The sequence below is a fragment of the Equus caballus genome, chromosome 30 (assembly GCF_041296265.1).
Source record: "Equus caballus isolate H_3958 breed thoroughbred chromosome 30, TB-T2T, whole genome shotgun sequence".
Lineage (NCBI taxonomy): Eukaryota > Metazoa > Chordata > Mammalia > Perissodactyla > Equidae > Equus > Equus caballus.
Window position 1 is genome coordinate 11,564,304 of NC_091713.1, and position 20,484 is coordinate 11,584,787.

Genomic DNA, 20,484 nt, shown 5'->3' on the forward strand with positions numbered 1-20,484 from the left:
AGAGCGTTCTGAGAGTACACATTAAGGAGAGAAAGGAAATTGTAGAGATCTCAAAATGACAAGTTAAAAGAAATGAGTAATTATCTTTAAGTGTTGACATTTGGATAATTATTTCATTCTCTATACTTTGCTGTGCTTTTCAAAATTTCCATCCTGAAACTGTAATCTGGAATAAGGAAAAAAGTTCCAACAGAAAGAACACGTAATGAGCGGTTACATGATAAATAAATGCATAAATAAATATTTCTTCCTAGGCTACTCCACCAAGCAAACAGCAACTGACGATCCATTAGCTAGTACCCTCCCTCTCTGGCATCGCCTTTCCCATAACCCCCTTCTCTAGTTTCCCATGAATCCGAGGGCTTCAAATGTCTGTTCTACAACAAGGCAGTTAAGCCCGCCCCCTCACTCTTTACTGGCCATTCACGATTGGTCCCGCCTCGTCCGCTCGGTTCGAGGCCGTTGATTGGATAAGAGCGGAGCCCGGTGGGCGGGGCGGGTTCTGACAGCCGGCGCGGAGGCGTGGCCACAGCGCCCGGGGACTCTGCCCTGACTCTCGCGGCACCATGTACCGCGCGCTCCGGCTCGTCGCGCGCCCACGGCGCCTCTTCCGGGCTCCGGGCGCAGCCTCGGCTCCGGACTCCTGTGGCGCGGCGGCCCTCCCCTGCCGGCCCCCTAGCGCCGCGCGAATGGTGAGCGCGGGCCCCGTCCCGGCCTCCGCGCGGTGACCTTCAGCCCTCCGGCGCGCCGGCTGAGTGCCCGCGGGCTGGCGGGAGGGCTTCCTCCAGCGCCGCCCCCCCCGCGCCGCGCCCGGCCGGCGAGGGGCTCCCGGCGCCCCCAGCGCGCGGGGGAGGAACCTCCACCCCGGGGCCGGCGGCTGGGGGTCTGCGGGCGCCCCTGGGCCCGGCCCAGCCCGGTCGCGCCCCTGCCCGCGCCGAGGCCCCGTCGGGGGCGGGCCCGCCTGCCCCGCGTCCCCCGCTCCTCGTGGCAGGGCCTCGGCGGCCCGGCGCTGGTCCCGCCGCCTGTGCGCTGTGGCTTCCCGGGCTCCCTGTGCAGAGCTGTCGGGTCCAGGTGGGGCTGAGGGGTCGTACGAACGTCGCATTTACTTCTCGTGCAGCTGCCCGTGTAGTTGTTAGGCTGAGCGCGGTCCGCCCGCTTCCCTTTGTAAACTCCGAGAGTTTGTGCACGTGGGCGGAGTGCGCTGCGCGTGTCGGCGGAGGCGGGCAGGACCCGCCTGTGGCTGAACGAGCGCGATCGTTCGGAAAGGCAGCCCGGGAGCTGGAAGGTCCGAGGCCGTGTCCCTGCCGCTGCCCTGAGTGTGCATTGTGCTCGCCGGGGTGCCTCCTCCGGCACAACCGGCTATGACAAGCATCGCGTGCCGGGGTGCAGGTGTACGTGGTCAGGAGAGGTTTGGGAGAGGAATGATCTATTCGGAAGAGTGGCAGTGCTGCCCTGTTCGCTGTGCTGTCGTGGGAGCTCTCAATCAAAGAAAGGAGATCCTCTTCTCCAACTCAAGAGTTGGACTTTGGCGAGTGGTCTCTGCGCCTCAGTTTCTGCCTGTAAAATGAAAATAATTACAGCTACTCAGCAAGCTTGTCCGTGTGAAAGGACTTTGACCGAGCTTGGCAGGCAGTGAGTGATCATTAAAAATGCTTATATCTAGGATATTTCAAAGCCCCACGATGTTTTCTGGACTGTAAACTTTAAAATAATTTGATGGCCTCACTATACCTGAAACTACAAAATCTAGAGTTCTTTACATTCCTGGAACTTCTTGCTCGAATAATTTTAGTGCATTTTAGAGCCTTTCAAAATTTTATTTATTTTTTACTTATTTAGTGTATTGTAAAAGGGAATAGGACACTGGAGAACTGAACATATTGCCTATAAATGTCAAAAAATAGCACTGCCTTTTAGTGTTGTAATGTTAGCTAGCATCAGATGAGGCTAATTTTTTCCCCTGTAGTTCTTTTTTTTTTTTTTTTCTTTTTCTCCCCAAAGCCCCGCGGTACATAGTTGTATATTCTTAGTTGTGGGTCCTTGTAGTTGTGGCATGTGGGATGCAGCCTCAGCATGGTTTGATGAGCAGTGCCCTGTCGGCGCCCAGGATTCGAACCAACGAAACACTGGGCTGCCTGCAGCACAGCGCGCTAACTTAACCACTTCCCCACAGGGCCAGCACCTCCCCTATAATTCTTAATACACCTTTTGCCCTCTGTTCTCAGCCCCAAAATCTGTGTTGATTTTGTTGAGATTTTCTTGTTGCTAGTGTTGAGAAATTCACATAACCCAAATGCCCTAAGTTACCTTTTATCGGAAAGAACACATAAAAGTTTGTCCAATAGGAAATTAACGTATTTATTGAATACCTGCTATATATTGGCCCTATAAATAAGACAGTTGCTATGCACATAGAGTTTAGAGACTACCGGTGGAGGTTAAATAAACAAAGAAATCAGGCACAGTTAATTCACTGTGACAGATGCTACTCAGGAGAGAAAGTACCGTGCGATTGAACCTATGTAACAGCCCAGCTGGGACGTTGGCCTGGCAGCCTGGTGGAGGAGAAGCCCTATATGTTTTTAAAGTCTGTTTTCTTTATTTCTTTAATGATCTTCAGAATGGCCATGAAGTCTGGAAACAGAGATAGTATCGTCTTCTGTATGGCAGTGTAATATCAATAAACCATTTGTTGTGCATTTGCCAATATTTCAAGACTTGGTGGTCCCCCTGTATTTTAAGACCAGACAGACTTTTTCAGAAAGAAACTGAAAACACAAACGCAATGAAGTCAAATTTTGGATTTTTATCCCTTGAGGTCGTCTTTTTGCCTAAGAAGTGGTTTGAATTTTCTTGAACACTGAAATACTCTTTAACCCACCTTAGACTGAGAATCTGAAAGGCGTTTGACCTCTTCTTTAGGAGGTGCCATGGTTTAGTTACTGGTTGTCTTACACGTGCACATGCATGGGGACATTTTATAGGCCCGAGGCCTGTATTTTTGGGCTGACCTTTCTGGTTTAGGCTGGCATGCAGATTTTGAGACGGCCTCATCAGTTCCTGAGGTTAGTAGGTGCTAACAGTCCTTGGTATTTCTAGAGCCTAATAGCAATCACACGCAGCGAACACTGGACACATCACCTATTTGTGCTTCTCCAGGAGGGGAAGTGACTGTGAACACGCATCTCGCGGGCACCGTGGGGAAATTGCGCCTTTGTGCCTGCCCGAGCCTGGCTGGTTAAACTCTTCAAACCATGACGTTAATCCCTGAGAGGACAAACCAAGCTTCGCCCAGAAATTCTGCTCTCTGAATTATGGGATATGAAGACATTGTTTTCAAAAAGACTTTTTTTGTAACAATGGATATATTATATGAATTAAAAACTTGTTTATATTTAAGAGATGCCATTCGTCACTGAATTTTTCATCAAAAGCACTAATTTTCTCATTCCTTTAGGTCAGCAGCCTCCTCTTCTTGCTCATGCCACTGGGAGGAGAGAATCTGGATGATAATGTGGGAAGGTTTTGAAAACCACACCAGTGTTGTTGAAACCTCAGGTGGACTCATTAGTGACTGCTGAAATAATGAAGTGTATAGTAACCAGCATTTTTGTTATTATTTTTGATAGAATAGCATAGAATAGAAAATATGAGTGTGTGACATACACTGATGAAATTTTGTTTCAGTCTCGTGTGTCACGTGTGCACGTGTCACAATTGCCGCCGTATAAAGGTTTGTCTTCTGTGGTCACTGTAAAGAGAGTTTGAAGAGGTTTGGCAACATCATCTGGTTCATTGTTCTCTGTCCATTTTATATATGTTCTTACGTAGCAGGTGCCAACCCTGCATAGGCATAGCCTCCTCTGACAGGTCGTTTTTCTCATTCCTGGTGCCTTCCAGAGTGTTTTACAGCACTTCTCCAGCTTCTCTTCTCTGAATTTGTACACCCTGTCTCTTTCCTGGGGTTAAATAAATAGATAACTTTTTGGCGTTTTGGAATAGTTTATTATTAGCTAAGCTGATGCAAACAGTGTTTGTTGTTTCGAAGTTGCGATGTTTATTTTTATTATAAGGACAAGAAATATGTATATATATTTTGTGTGTGTGTGTGTGAGAGGAAGATTAGCCCTGAGCTAACATCTGTTGCCAATCATCCTCTTTTTGCTTGGGGAAGATTGTCCCTGAGCTAGCATCTCTGCCAGTCTTCGTTGTTTTGTATGTGGGATGCCACCGCAGCGTGGCTTGGTGAGTGGTGTGTAGGTCCACATGTGGGATCCAAACCTTTGAACCCCAGGCCACTGAAGTGGAGCACGCGAACTTAACCACTATGCCACCAGGCCAGCCCAGGAAGTGTATTTTTTGAAGTGTTTGCTGAGATTATATTTCAGCCGCAATTGACTTCTGCACTTTTTAAAAGATCAGTGTTGAGATCGTAGAATTTGATTGAGGCTGTTGTTTCCTTTAAGATTTAAGCAAAAGAACATAGCTGAATTTATTCATCTAGATCTTTCCAAGTAACTTTGAATGGATCTGAGTTTTATCATAGCAACCTGTTACTTAGAGGACAAAGTTATTGCTGTTTTATGATGAAAATTTAATAATTTTGAACACAAAAAATGGTGATATAAATTTAAGGAATTGAACTTGATTTCACAAATGACCAAATGGAAACCAGTCTCCCTTCTTTGGAGCCGGCATCTTGTTGCTGTCTCATAGCAAGGTGATGGAGAGCAAGAACTAGCTCGTGTGTGCAGTACCGCTGCTGTCATTGCTAATCTTATGGAAACAGAGGATATTTTAGCATGCGAGGATATTTACTTAGGATACCCAAGACAAGATCGTATTGCACAGTATTTTTATTGTGTAACCCAGCTCTGTTAGAGAAAAATATAACTGCATGTCTTCAGCTGCTTTTATTCTGCAGGGTAGGGGTACAAGGCTGCCCACTCACGGGCTTATAGTGGGCCAGTCTGGAGTCCCTCCCTCCATTTCTTGGCTTATGGAAGTACTGATAAAAAGGAAACCAGATGCTTTTGGAATCCCTCAGTCTGGGGTTTGAATGTATCAGCCTTCCGCCTTGCTGTCTGGGTGATCTGCTGAGATTATGTAGTCTCTCCAAGCCTCCATGTCTCCTTTAAGGTGGGGGTACTAACAGTAAAATCTCCTAGGGTAGTTGTGAAAGTCGAATAAGGTACTTCTTGAAAAGTGCTGACTGCATAGCACAGTGAATGTGAGAGTGTGATTATTTTTATTTGTTGTTTCTCCTGATGGCTAGGCCAGTCCCCTGCAGACTTCCAGTCGTAGAAAAGAAATGCACCTCGTTGGTCCTACTCCTGTATTTGTCCATGGATACAGTGGTATTTTTCTTTTCATGCAGTCTGAAAGGTTTTATAGCATATAAAGGGTTTTGTAAATCTTTCTAGTCCGAGGGGATGCCTAGAAATTAAATTTTTCCTTGTCAGGACTGTTTACTAAGACAAAATTACTTGTCTAGGGATTTTTAAATTTTTTGAGTCATCTGACCATGTTTATTTTATCATTAATGCAAGATGAACATTAATTAAAGCTCTGAGTCTCTGAAGTCTCCTTAATATAAAGTATCATCTGTAAATTCCGTATTTCTATTGTTTTACTATAAATTTTTTACAGTTTTATAAAATATTTGTTGAGCAGTTACTAATTTTTTTATTAATGTAAGTTGATGTACTTGGTAGCATCCTAGGTTCGCCATAAAAGGTATGTGGGTCGTGGGTTCTTATTCTGGATGGTGGATTGGCTTCGAGATGTAAGCTCCCTAAGACCACATGTAGGACTTTGTATACATGTAAGTATGTTCCTTTTGGTAGAGAGAGGATCCCTAGCTAGCCCCGTGTTCACACAGGTTCCATCCCCCTGGGAAGGGTAGGGACCGCCCCAGCCCATCTGCCCTTCTGGACGTCTCCTTTACTGTACGAGTGAGAAGAGCTGACTGGCTGCAGGTGGCGCGGCTCCTGAGCGCTGGGCTGTCCGACTGCAGGGCCTGGACTGTGGTTCTGCGCGCAGCTTGCTCTCAGGCAGAGTATTCGGAGACCACGTGACGCTGTGTTTGAATATGTAATATATACAAATTGTAAGTTACCATTCTTAGACCGTTTTCTAAAGTTCCCAGAATATAAGCATTAACCTGAGTACATTGAATTGGCCAAAACTTGACCAGAAATAGGCGTACTCTTGAATTGGAAAAGATTACTATTAATACTTCAAAGGCTTTCTTCGTATTTATCATCTGTGTAGTATGTGAATTCTTCGGTCTGTCTTTAATGTCTATATTAATAAATTTGTGTGACACAAATTTCTCAAGAAAAGAGCTGGAGCTGGGGAGTAGAATGAGAATCAGAATGAGATTGATTTATTCATTTATTTTTTGCACCGAGGAAGGTTGGCCCTGAGCTAACATCCTTTGCCAGTCCTCCTCTTTTTTTGCTCAAGGAAGATTAGCCCTGAGCTAACGTCTGTACCCATCTTCCTCTGCTTTATATGTGGGACATCACCACAGCGTGGCCAGTGAGTGGAGTAGGTCCATGCCTGGGATCCGAATGCACGAATCCGGGCCGCTGACGTGGGGTGTATGGAACTTTAACCACTTGGCCGTGGGGCCAGGCCCCAAATGGGATTTTTTGTCTTTAGGGGTTCTTATTAAGGTTTCTTTTCCCTTACAGCTGATGGGATGTTGTTGATTTTGATACTTAGTTTCATTTCAAGCTATAACAGTGTCTTATCTTTATCTTTAGGCATCTCAAAATTCCTTTCGGATCGAATATGATACCTTTGGTGAACTGAAGGTCCCGAATGATAAGTATTATGGTGCCCAGACCGTGAGATCCACCATGAACTTTAAGATTGGAGGTGTGACAGAGCGCATGCCCGTAAGTGGCTTTTATGGAAATGTTGGCTGACTTTGGGTGAACTAGGCTTTATTCACAGGAGTCACTTTACTTTATAAATAAATATTTTACAGTTAAAATGTAAAGTTATTGGAGAATTGGCATTGTGAGTAATAAGATGTTCCTCTTTCATTAAAATGTCAAAGAACTTTTTGAAGTTTAGTATACTGTTATTTTGAGCTGTGGCTTTGAGTATTTTGGATTTTTATTTGATAGAACTAAATGATTGGTCTTTTCATTCTTGCCGGGATTTTTCAGATTTTTACTAGGATTTTACAGTTTGTAAGCATTTTTAATTTCAATATTTAATTTTATTTTTTTACTGATTTAAAACTGATTTTTAAAAAAACTGATTTAAAAGAAAATAGGTTTTCCTCTTACTATGCTTGGTTTCAGTTTCAGAAAAGTATAGACAAATGCATAAAAATATTATTTTTCACCATGTCTGGGATATAATATATTAGTATTTGTTCAATGCACATGAATGATTTAATGATTAGAAAACTTTCTACCATATTTTATTAAATCTAAGGTGGCATCAATTGGAAGATGCACCAATATGTACCACTAAGAAAGGAAAAGGCTGCCAATTAAAGTTGTGACATGTCATTGATTGTAGGATGCATCTGATTTCAGAGATGTTGAAGTGTGAAAAGAGTTGATGAAATACATGTCCTATGGGAGCCCAACTGGAGCGTGAAAAATAGTTACTGCCGGAGTGCAGGATAGGCTAGTAAGCCTAGAAGTAGCTGGACTTCACCCAGGGAGCTATTAACAGTTGTCGTCTCAGTATACTTCGTGTCTTAGAATAATTTTAACGTCCGTATTTTAGCTCATTCCTAAGCCTTCAAGACTGAATCATGACAGGTTCATATAGTTCTGTAACAGGCAGCTGAATCTTCTTGAAGAAAATCTCTCTGTTATTGCTCCCTACAGCAAGCTGGGTGGGGAGGTAAACATAGACCAGACTACATGGTTGGGAGACAAAGGGTAGCAGTTGATCCTAAAATATTCTCATCTTGTTCAGCCCCTGGGATTAGAGAGGTCAGTCCTGACCAATATTGATAGGAGTCAGCGTGGCTCCTGTTTGGATTGTCCTGCTTCAGCCAGCAAGGTGTGTGGTCCTGGGGTGCAGGATTGCTGCTCCTGCTCCAGAGACAGGGCAGCTGTTTGGATCACACATCTGTGAAAGATGGACGCATGGGCTATCAATTTTGTCAACGTGCATCCATCTGGATTAATTTCCTGACCTTTGTTACATATAAAGCAGACTGAAGTGCCGTGAACTGAGTAGTGTAATTAACCCAACCCTTTGTACCTGAGGCCCAAAGGAAAACAAGACCAAAACAGACTATGAGCTTCTGATGTGAGGAAATTCAGAATAATGAAACCCTTCTTTCCTCCCCAGGGACGCATTTTACCATTTTATTTTAATAGTATTCAGTGAGTCTCTCTGCTGTGACCCGTTTTCATGTTTGTGAGTCCACAAACACTGGGATCAGTCACTCCATTCCCGTGGGCGTTTGCTGATGACTTGGGTGGTGGTTTAACCCACACTCAGGCTTCCTGTAGACTTTTGAATTCCCATGTGTTTTCATGTTTAAAATTTTAAGTTTCTAATCCTATGTGCCATTTGTCTCCATTCCTTTGGGTAAAAAACTTATAAATGTTTTAATTTTAGTTTCTTAAAATTCAAAATAGGGGGCCAGACCTGTGGCGTAGTGGTTAAGTTCAGCACACTCCACTTCGGCAGCCTGGGTTTGCAGGTTCGGATCCCGGGTGCAGACCGCACCACTCATCAGCCATGCTGTGATGGCAACCCACGTACAAACATAGAGGCAGATTAGCACAGATGTTAGCTCAGGGCTAATCTTACTCAGAAAAAATAAATACATAAAAATGTTCTGGTTTTATTTCCTTTTCTGTGTGCCTGTCAGTTTATCCTCTCTTTCACCCAGGTTTGATGTGTCTTATTCCTTACTTCTCTGTGTTTTTCCACTTGGATTCGCTCTGAGGACTGTAGCCTTAATAAATTCATCGCTCTTCCTCACCCTTCCTTTCTCCCGCCTGCCCTTTCCCCATTCAAACCAGGAGTGGGCTCTGTACCACAGTCTGTCTTATTAATTTTGATGAGAACACATAATTTACCTATCTTAAAATCAGGTAAAATTCATCAAAAGTAACTCAGTTTATCCCTTTAAATTTGGTGAGGTGATTTGGAGTGGAAAGTGAAGAGATCTGCAGACTAAATGGGTGTGAAATATGGTTATATATATCAGAAGCAAGCATCTTTCAGTCTGTAGAACTCTGGGTTTAAAAATAATTCTTCTGAGAGCAATTGCCACTGATTTATTGAGTGTAAGGCTTCACTGACTAACTAGAATATCATACTTTTTGGCTTTGAGATGAGCTATACCTATTCAGTAACTGGTTATTTTATATAAATTGGCAGTTAAATATGTTATTTTTATCTCATTTATTTATTTATTTATTGAGGTATAATTGAAATATGACATTATGTTAGTTACAGGAGTACAACATAATAATTCGATATTTGTATACACCATGGAATGATCACCACAATAAGTCTAGTTAACATCTGTCACCATACACAGCTATGAAAAGTTTTTTCTTGTGATGAGGATTTTTTGTTCTATTCCCTTAGCAACTTTTAAATATGCAGTGTAGTATTATTAGCTGTATATGTAGTCACCACGCTATACATTACATCCGCATGACTTACTTTGTAACTGGAAGTTTGTGCCTTTTGACTGCCTTCACCATTTCACGCACCCCTCCGCCCCCTGCTCCTGGCAACCACCAGTCTGTTCTCTATATCTATATCTATGACCTTGATTTTTTGTTTGTTTGTTTTGTTATTTTGATTCCACATATAGGTGAGATCATACAGTATTTGTCTTTCTCTGTCTCTGACTGACTTTGTTTAGCATGATCCTCTCAAAGTCCATCCACGTTGTTGCAAATGACAAGATTTCATTCTTCTTTATGGCTGAGTAGTGTTCCATTGTGTGTGTATGTGTATATATATGTATATACACGCCACATCTTCTTTGTCCATCAGTGAACACTTAGGTTGTTTCCATATCTTGGCTATTGCAAGTAATGCGGCAGTGAACGTAGGGGTGCTTATATCTATTTGAATTAGTGTTTTCATTTTCTTCAGATAGATACTTAGAAGGGGAATTGTTGGATCACATAGTAGTTTTATTTTTAATTTTTCAGGGAACTTTCATACCGTTTTCCATAGTGGCTGCACCAATTTACTTTCCCACCAGCAGTGCACAAGGGTTCCCTTTTCTCCACATCCTCACCAAAACTTGTGTTTCTTGTCTTTTTGATAATAGCCATTCTCACTGATGTGAGGTGATATCTCATTGTGGTTTTGATTTGCGTTTCCTTGATGATTAGTGATGTTGAACACCGTTTCATGTACTTTCAGACATTTGTATGTCTTCTTTGGAAAAATGTCTCTTCCTGTCTTTTGCCCTTTTTTTTGGTTTGTTTGAGGAAGATTAGCCCTGAGATAACATTTGCCACCAATACTCCTCTTTTTGCTGAGGAAGACTGGCCCTGAGCTAACATCCCTACCCATCTTCCTCTACTTTATATGTGTGATGCCTACCACAGCATGGCTTGACAAGCAGTGCGTGGGTCTGCGCCCGGGATCTGAACCAGTGAACCCTGGGCTGCCAAAGCAGAACGTGCAAACTTTACCACTGTGCCACTGGGCTGGCCCTCTTTTGCTCATTTTTTAATTGGATTGAATGGGGTTTTTTGTTGTTGTTATTGAGTTGTATAAGTTCTGCATTTGTTTGGATGTTAACCCCTTATCAGATATATGATTTGCAAATATTTTTCCTATTCAGTAGGTTGACTTTTCGTTTTGTTGATGACTTCCTTTGCTGAGCAGAAGCTTTTTAGTTTGATGTAGTCCCACTTGTTGATCTTTTGCTTTTGTTGCCTTTGCTTTTGGAGTCAGATCCAAAAAATCATTGCCAAGGCCAGTGTCAAGAAGCTTACCACCTGTGTTTTCTTCTAGGAGTTTTATGGTTTCAGGTCTTACAATCAAGTCTTTAATCCATTTTGAGTTAATTTTTGGGTAAGATAGTAGTTTAGTTTCATTCTTTTGAGTGTGGCTGTCTAGTTTTCCCAACACCATTTTGTTACATTTATTTGCTTTTTTGTTTTTAAGAGAAAAAGGAAAACTTATAATGTAGCGTGGGATTCAGTGAGGGAAAATAATGGTGCTTGCTGGTGAAATGATTGAGTACCATTTGTTTTTACATATATGAAATGAACACATACATTGTAATGTGTTATAAAATAGGATGAATGATACGTTGTATATGTGTGAATATGTGTGTATATATATGTATATGTGTTGTGAGGCATACACACATCTATTTGAACAGTCAATGTATTTGCTTTTATTTGGTTCCCTAAACAAATAGATACATGATGATTCTTAGTTTATTATATACCTAACTGTAATCTTTTTCTATATCCTAAACATTCGAGTCATAGTATTACTTAAGTTATTGTTTTGCGTACAGTTTTTGCACCTGCATAAAATAGAAATCTTAAACTTTCATTCTTAACTGACGTTGCAAATTTGAGGTTTTTTTTGATCAATTTTAGATTCCAGTTATTAAAGCTTTTGGCATCCTGAAGCGAGCGGCTGCTGAAGTAAACCAGGATTATGGTCTTGATCCAAAGATTGCTAATGCAATAATGAAGGCAGCAGATGAGGTAGGAGGTGATAACTGTGTTTACTTAATGGCGTCAGACCCATATCATCCACCAGATGATGATAAGCTTTGGCAGGAGGAAAGGGGCACTGTGAATTCTTGAGTTAGTGAATTTCAAGGTAGTGTGGGAGCATTATTGTTTGGTGAGGGTGTTAATATGGTGCTTAAAATACTGTATTGTGGCAGAATTTCTGGATGATATTATACCTTTTCTTTTTAATTCTCTTGACTTTTTCTTTTAATTTGAATAGTTAAAAATTTTTGAAGAGATGCTGTTTAAACATGTATTTGATTTCTTATTTTATGTATAAATGATTCCTTTTAAAACTAGTCGATTATTTGATAATACGTATGGAGAATGTAATGTCACTAATCTTAAGAAGGCAATGAGAGATAACAGTTTAAAAACTCTATACATAATGTTCATTGCAGTACTGTTTATAATAATAAGAAATTAGACAGTATCCATCCCTAACAGCTGATTAGATAAGTTATAATGTGCAGTCATAGAAAATTAGTTTTTTAAAGAATATCATATAACAGAGCCTACCATATGAGAAGTAGGGGGAAAGGTAGCAAAATGTATGTATTTTATGATCCTAATTTTGTTTAGCAAAAATGAACAGAAAACATGCGTTTTTCCGTATATGCATATACACTCCCGTTGCTTGGAGTGGAGACTGGAGGGAGATGCCAAAAGGCTGGGAGTCATTATGTGAGGGGTAGAACTATGATGACTACTATACTGATCACCCATTATTTTTATGTAACTAGGAAAAGGAAAAAGTTTTACTTTAAAGTGAACCAATTGTTTAAGTTAATAGATTTCTAAAGTGCATGCTAATATTTTTAAGCTAAAATTATTCCAGAAAATGAAGTTAAGCACTGACTCTCTTAGAAAGCTTACAATTCAGAAACTAACACATTAACTTAAAGTATACAAATATGAGAAAAATAGGGACAAATCTGGACCGTGTTTGTCTCTATACTTGGCAGTTGCTGCTCACCGGACATATGTGCGATGAAGTAGCTATTAGTGAGCTCACTCTCTCAAGTCAGTAGTTCATTATCGTGCTGACTCTGGCTCTAACATCTGCTGGATATTCCTGCTGAGCACCAAGAGGAAATGTATCTAACACATTAACACATTTGCCAGCCTTAACAGGGGCCCTGTCTGGGGCTTATTAGAGGAAGCAGTTGGAGAAATAGAAGAGAGATGGTTTTGAGTCAGGTTTCTTTTGGAATCGGTGAAGTTGCTGTGCCATGAACAGCAGATGATCTTTCCCCCTTTAAAGTAGCCGTGGTTGGAGTGAGCGGTGCTGCAGTTTACACGTGATAGCCAGCCACGAACTCTGGCACCATCAGTACATCGTTTAGCATATGAAAAAGGGGAACATCTTTAAACTGGTACTGTAAGTGGTGCCAGCTTAATCATAGTTGATTAAAATAGCTAAGTGGATATTGAATATTTCTTCTTTTCAAAAATTCATTTTTTATCATTTTGTTCTACAGGTAGCTGAAGGTAAATTAAATGAGCATTTTCCTCTCGTGGTGTGGCAGACTGGATCAGGAACGCAGACAAATATGAATGTAAATGAAGTCATTAGCAATAGAGCAATTGAAATGCTAGGAGGTGAACTTGGCAGCAAGAAGCCCGTGCACCCCAATGATCATGTTAATAAAAGCCAGGTCAGTATATGGTCTCTTCTTTTCTTTGTTATAAATTGAAAAGAATTCCTGAGATTTTTCTTGTAAAACAAGCGTTAGCTTTTTGACAAGGGGGGTTCATTATGCTTATATTCTTTAATGAAAAAGGCTTCTTATATCTTCTTATTTCTTTTAGGAATCTTGGGTCTATGTCTTAAACTTCATAAAGATCACTTTTAGGGAAAAAAATCACTTTTAGGACACCTAAATTTAGTATATATTATAATTTTATTGTTTGGTTTATTTTTTAAGAACTATTTTGAAATAGTTTTAGGTTTGTAAAAGAATTGAAAGACACTTCGAAGAGTCCCTGTATACCCTTCACCAGCTTCCTTTAACGTTAGACGTTTTACATGCCCCTGGCGCATTTATCACACTGAGAAATTAGCATTGGTGCACACTCTTAACTAAACAGACTGTGTTAGGATTCCCTTAGTTTTCTGCCACTGTCCTTTTTCTCTTCTAGGATTCAGGTCAGGCCACACACTGCGTTTAGTCCTCGCATCCCCCCAGCCTCCTTCCATCTGTGGCAATTTGTCGTCACTGTTGAACGTAGTGGTTAGGTATTTTGTAGAATGTCCTTCCGTTTGGGTTTGTCTGATCTTTTCTCGTAATTGGCCTGAGACTGGATTTTTGGGAAGACTGTTAAAGAAGGGGGGGCCCTTCTCATTGCATCATTTGGGGGGTCATGACAGCAGCATGCCCTGGTGCTGGTGATGTTAGCCTGAATCACTGGGTTAAGATGGCGTCTGCCAGGTTCCTCCACCTTCCGTCCTCTCTTGGTTAGAAGTGAGTCACTGAGTCGGTCCTGTGCTCTGCGCAGTACACTTGGCTTCACTTCCTAAAGGGAGGAGTGTCAAGAAATTTTGTATGTGTTAAAATCACCACAGAATCAACAGAGAACTTCGAGGCTGTGCAGGTATCCTCTTTCTCCTTAAACTCTGGCCCACGCATTTCAGCACCCTCGGTGGATCTTGCCTGCAGCCCTTACTGCCGTGGGGTTTAGTGGTGGTTTTCTCTTCCCCTCCTCCCTGTACAGTCATTAACTGACATTTTTCTGTAAAGAAGATGTCCTCTTCTCTCTCCCCCCATATTTATTTATTTGTTCAGTCGTTGTGCGTATCAGTATGGATTCATGGACATTTTTTCTTAGGGTTATAATCCAGTACTTTTCTTATTTATATTGTTGCTCAACTTGTTCTGGCTTCGGGAGTCCTCTCCGTTGGCTCCTGGGTCCTTTGGACATCCTTTTTTTTTTAAAGCGCCTACTTACTTTCTTGCACTGTGAGATGCTCCGGGATCCTCATCTTCTTTTTTTCCTGCCCTAGCCCTTGTAAGCACCCATTTTTCCCAGGAGCTTTTAGAGGACCTTCCATTTTATTGGAAAATAATATTTAGAAACCAAGATCTGGATACTAGGTATAATCTAATATATCTTAATTATTAAGGGGGAGGGTTTTTTTCACTGTATAAAGGATTTTCATTGTATAAAGGATTTTTCAAATTCAGTGCTTGCCTTTAAATACGAATTTATCTTTTCTACATGCTAAGTCTGAAATCCGCGTCAGAGTAGTCCAGTGTGTATGGTCAGGTGGACAGATGAGGTGGTATTATAGGTGGAGCAACGTTGGCTGTATGCTGATAGTCATTTGAATTTAGGTGATAGGTACCATGAGTGTTCTTATACCATTCATCCTACTTTTGTAAGTAGTTTGATATTTTCCATAATAAAAAGTTACAAAAAATGAATCTGTCTTTTTGAATAGCATCGTAAGTTAGAAGTATAGGGGTATAGCTGAGGAAAGAGCACAGTTAGATGACCTGGTCAGGTCCCACTTCTGCCAGTCCTAAATATTTTGGCAAGTCACATAATGTCTTTGACGGCTTGCCTTTCCTACTTTTAAAGTGGTTTACCTGCCTCACACAATTTTCCTCAAGTATAATAAATGAAAAAAATGTTTGATTTTTTTTTTAAAGATTGGCACCTGAGCTAACAAGTGTTTGCCAATCTTCTTTTTTCCCCTTCTTCTCCCCAAAGCCCCCCAGTACATAGTTGTGTATTCTAGTTGCGAGTGCCTCTGGTGGTGCTCTGTGGGACATCGCCTCAGCATGGCCCAATGAGCGGTGCCATGTCTGCGCCCAGGATCTGAACCAGCAAAACCCTGGGCCACCAAAGCAGAGCATGCGAACTTAACCACTTGGCCACAGGGCCGGCCCCTGAAGAAATGTCTCTGAGAGGCTGTATGCACTGTATAACTATAAGATACTTTATTATTGCTGTTCTTATACGCACTTGTTAACTGGACTTCTTTGTATCTTGCTGTCATTTATTAGCAGGCAGATATAATAGTAATATATAGTACATTCATTGTAGGTAATACAGTCCTAAATACATTCCATAAAGGAAATGAGGTTGCTTCTCATTTGATCCTAAGTGACCTGTGACTTACCACATGTAAAAGTAATTGAGTACTAAATACCGTGAGTTTAGTGAGCTTTTTTAATTGGGGCGTTCAAGTTTGTTTTTTGTTGCCTCTGATTTAATGTCTTATCTTTCTTTTGAAAATTTTCCAACAGAGCTCAAATGACACTTTCCCCACAGCAATGCACATTGCTGCTGCAATAGAAGTTCATGAAGTGCTGCTCCCAGGACTGCAGAAGCTACACGATGCCCTCGATGCCAAGTCCAAAGAGTTTGCCCAGATCATCAAAATTGGGCGCACTCACACACAGGATGCTGTTCCGCTGACGCTTGGGCAGGTATAGCAGTGTGGTTGGATTTGATTCAGTTTAGGGCTTGGTATACATGGCTAACATAGTACCCTCCAGATCACACTGGTTTGAAAGGCCAAGTGTATGACAATTCAGTTCAGTGACGGACATTGTTCTGCATTAACCAGTAGATAGTTTTGATTGACGGCCGCTTAGGGGAGGAGCAGAATGTACTGGTTATGAGCCAGACTCCAAGTCAGTCTGCTTGGGTTCAAATCTGAGCTTTGCTGCGAATAAGCTATTGAACCTTAGGAAAATTGTTTAGTGTTTCCATGCTTCAGTTTGCTGAGCTGTAAAATGTGGAAAGTAATGTCTCTTTCATAGGATAGATTCATATACAGTGATTCACGTCGAGTGCTTAGAACTGTTCCTGACATACAGTAAGTACACTTGGTGTTCACTGTCATTGTCTTCAGCAGTGATAATATGTTAGTTTCTTCCATCTCGCTCTGAATTAATAGGCTCTTTAAAAGTTAAAGTCATTAAACGCGGCGTATCTTACTCTTTAAAATTGTTTTAGTCATGTGTGAAAAAGGTGTTATTCTCTTCTCCAAAATAGCAGAAAGCATTTTTATGTTTTTTTTATCAGTACCTTAAAGACCGTCTAATGACATGCAAAGGAAATGTAAGGCAATACAAGGAGCGGGTTTTGTTTTAGTAAACTCTTTGGTTTGGAAGGTAGGACATCTACAAATTATAGATCAAGAGATGGTTATATATGCAGGTCAAATGATGGTGATCAGATAATGGTTTTGTAGAAATTGAGGTGAGGGTGAGAGTTTGGCTGCTTCTTTCTTGGGAGGAGTCCATTTGTAGTTTTGTTCAGATGATAGCAGACATTGGCAAAAGCTTGATCATTTAGCTTAATTTTATCATGGAAGGGATGAGGAAAACTCGATTAGTTGGAATACAGATGAGATGACTAAATTGAGCTCACTAAATTAAGTTGCCTCAAAAGTCTGTGTCTTATTTTTATTAGTACCATGTGTAATTGCTAAGGAGATACAGCATATATCTTTGAAACTTTTGAGTATCCCCCTGGTTTCTAATTTTTTCCTTTTTTGTGTGTGTCACGTGTTGGAAAACCACTGTGCTGAAGTCCATTTGGGCCATGACTCAGCCTCCTGTGTAAAATCATCATTTTACCTATTATGACAGAAAGTTATATTTTTCTGTTTGACTTGGTCTTCTCAGAAGCATTTATACTTGCTTTTCTTGGAATTGTCTTCTGAGTTTGTGCAGTCTTTTTACCCCAATAAAAATATATTTCTTAAGTAATCCAGCCTGGTATATATATGAGTGGTATTAGATCAGATGGTTCGGATCTACTTGAAAGGAGTTATAACTTCTAATATGTTTTCTTTAGAGCAGTATGAAATCCTAATACTAATCAAAAGTATTCATGGTTTTTCAGTGTGTTTAGGCAGGGAAAAAAGATAGGTTTAGTATAACCATTTATCCTGGCTTGCCCAGTCAAGTTCCAATTTATACCTTTTGTCTGTTAATCCTTTTTTTAATTTAATTTTTATTGAGTTAATGATAGGTTACAATCTTGTGAAATTTCAGTTGTACATTGTTTGTCAGTCGTGTTGCAGGTGCACCCCTTCACCCTTTCTGCCCACCCCCCACCTCACCTTTCCCCCGGTAGCCACTAATTTGTTCTCTTTGTCTGCAGTTTTAAATTCCTCATCGGAGTGGAGTTATACAGAGATTGTCCTTCTCTATCTGGCTTATTTCACTTAGCATAATTCCCTCAGGGTCCATCCATGTTGTTGCAAATCGGATGATTTTGTTCTTTGTTATGGCTGAGTAGTATTCCATTGTGTATATATATACCACATCTTCTTTATCCAGTCATCAGTTGATGGGCACTTAGGTTGCTTCCACATATTGTAAATAATGCTGCAGTGAACACTGGGGTGCATGGGACTTTTGGAATTGCTGATTTCAGGTTCTTTGGATAGATACCCAGTAGTGGGATAGCTGGATCGTATGGTAGTTCTATTTTTAATTTTTTTGAGGAATCTCCATACTGTTTTCCATAGTGGCTGCACCAGTTTGCATTCCCACCAGCAGTGTATGAGGGTTCCTTTTTCTCCACAACCTCTCCAACATTTGTTACTATTTGTTTTGGTTATTTTTATCATTCTAATGGGTGTAAGGTGATATCTTAGTGTAGTTTTGATTTGCATTTCCCTGATGATCAGCGATGATGAACATCTTTTCATGTGCCTGTTGGCCACCCAAATATCTTCTTTGGACAAATGTCTGTTCATGTCTCCTGCCCATTTTTTTTTTTATTTTTTTTATTGAGTTATTGATAGGTTACAATCTTGTGAAATTTCAGTTGTACATTAATGTTTGTCAGTCATGTTGTAGGTGCACCACTTCACCCTTTGTGCCCACCCCCCACCCCACCTTTCCCCTGGTATCCACTAAACTGTTCTTAGTCCATAATTTTAAATTCCTCATATGAGTGGAGTCATACACAGATTATCTTTCTCTCGCTGGCTTATTTCACTTAACATAATTCCCTCAAGGTCCATCCATGTTATTGCAAATGGAATGATTTTGTTCTCTTTTGCAGCTGAGTAGTATTCCATTGTATATATGTACCACATCTTCTTTATCCATTCGTCTGTTGCTGGACACTTAGGTTGCTTCCACGTCTTGGCTATTGTAAACAGTGCTACAATAAACATTGGGGTGCACAGGACTTTTGGGATTGCTGACTTCAAGCTCTTTGGATAAATACCCAGTAGTGGGATGGCTGGATCGTATGGTAGTTCTATTTTTAATTTTTTGAGGAATCTCCATACTGTTTTCCATAGTGGCTGCACCAGTTTGCATTCCCACCAGCAGTGTATGAGGGTTCCTTTTTCTCTGCAACCTCTCCAGCATTTGTTGCTATTAGTTTTAGATATTTTTGTCATTCTAACGGGTGTAAGGTGATATCTTAGTGTAGTTTTGATTTGCATTTCCCTGATGATCAGCGATGATGAGCATCTTTTCATGTGCCTATTGGCCATCAGTATATCTTCTTTGGAGAAATGTCTGTTCATGTCTCCAGCCCATTTTTTGATCGGGTTGTTTGACTTTTTGTTGTTGAGTTGTGTGAGTTCTTTATATATTATGGATATTAAGCCTTTGTCAGATGTATGACTTGCAAATATTTTTTCCCAGTTAGTGGGTTGTTTTTTTGTTTCAATCCTGTTTTCATTTGCCTTGAAGAAGCTCTTTAGTCTGATGAGGTCCCATTTGTTTATTCTTTCTATTGTTTCCCTTGTCTGAGAAGACATGGTGTCTGAAAAGATCCTTTTAATACTGATGTCAAAGAGTGTAGTGCCTATGTTTTTTTCTAGAAGCCTTATGGTTTCAGGTCTCAGCTTTAGGTCTTTGATCCAATTTGAGTTTATTTTGGTGAATGGTGAAAAAGAATGGTCAATTTTCATTCTTTTACATGTGGCTTTCCAGTTTTCCCAGCACCATTTGTTGAAGAGACTTTCTTTTCTCCATTGTATGCCCTCAGCTCCTTTGTCAAAGATTAGCTGTCCATAGATGTGTGGTTTTATTTCTGGGCTTTCAATTCTGTTCCATTGATCTGCGCACCTGTTTTTATACCAGTCCCATGCTGTTTTGATTACTGTAGCTTTGTAGTATGTTTTGAAGTCAGGGATTGTGATGCCTCCAGCTTTGTTCTTTTTTCTCAGGATTGCTTTAGCAATTCGGGGTCTTTTGTTGCCCCATATGAATTTTAGGATTCTTTGTTCTATTTCTGTAAAGAATGTCATTGGGATTCTGATTGGGATTGCGTTGAATCTGTAGATTGCTTTAGGTAGAATGGACTTTTTTTAACTATGTTTATTCTTCCAATCCATGTACATGGAATGTCTTTCCATCTCTTTATGTCGTCGTCTATTTCTTTCAGAAAAGTCTTGTAGTTTTCGTTGTATAAGTCTTTCACTTCCTTAGTGAAATTCACCCCGAGGTATTTTATTCTTTTTGTAGCGATTGTGAATGGTATTGTGTTCTTGAGTTCTTTTTCTGTTAGTTCATTATTAGAGTATAGAAATGCTACTGATTTGTGTAAATTGATTTTATACCCTGCAACTTTGCTGTAGTTGTTGATTACTTCTAAAAGTTTTCCAATGGATTCTTTGGAGTTTTCTATATATAAGATCATGTTGTCTGCAAACAGTGAGAGTTTCACTTCTTCCCTCCCTATGTGATTCCTTTCATTCCTTTCTCTGGCCTAATTTCTTGGCCCAAACCTCCAGTACTATGTTAAATAAGAGTGGTGATAGAGGGCATCC

The 20,484-nt window shown here is 40.7% G+C and overlaps 1 protein-coding gene across 1 annotated transcript in view; it reads left to right on the plus strand.

The window, feature by feature from the left end:
* The first annotated feature begins 357 nt into the window (after positions 1-357).
* Positions 358-20,484, plus strand: part of FH (fumarate hydratase) — a 33,867-nt gene continuing 13,740 nt past the window's right edge. Inside the window, exons 1-5 of the mRNA XM_023632800.2 lie at positions 358-692; positions 6,771-6,905; positions 11,583-11,693; positions 13,205-13,381; positions 15,977-16,159. Of these exons, the coding sequence (XP_023488568.2) occupies positions 567-692; positions 6,771-6,905; positions 11,583-11,693; positions 13,205-13,381; positions 15,977-16,159 (732 nt within the window). The 5' untranslated portion in view covers positions 358-566. The remainder of the gene's footprint in view (positions 693-6,770; positions 6,906-11,582; positions 11,694-13,204; positions 13,382-15,976; positions 16,160-20,484) is intronic.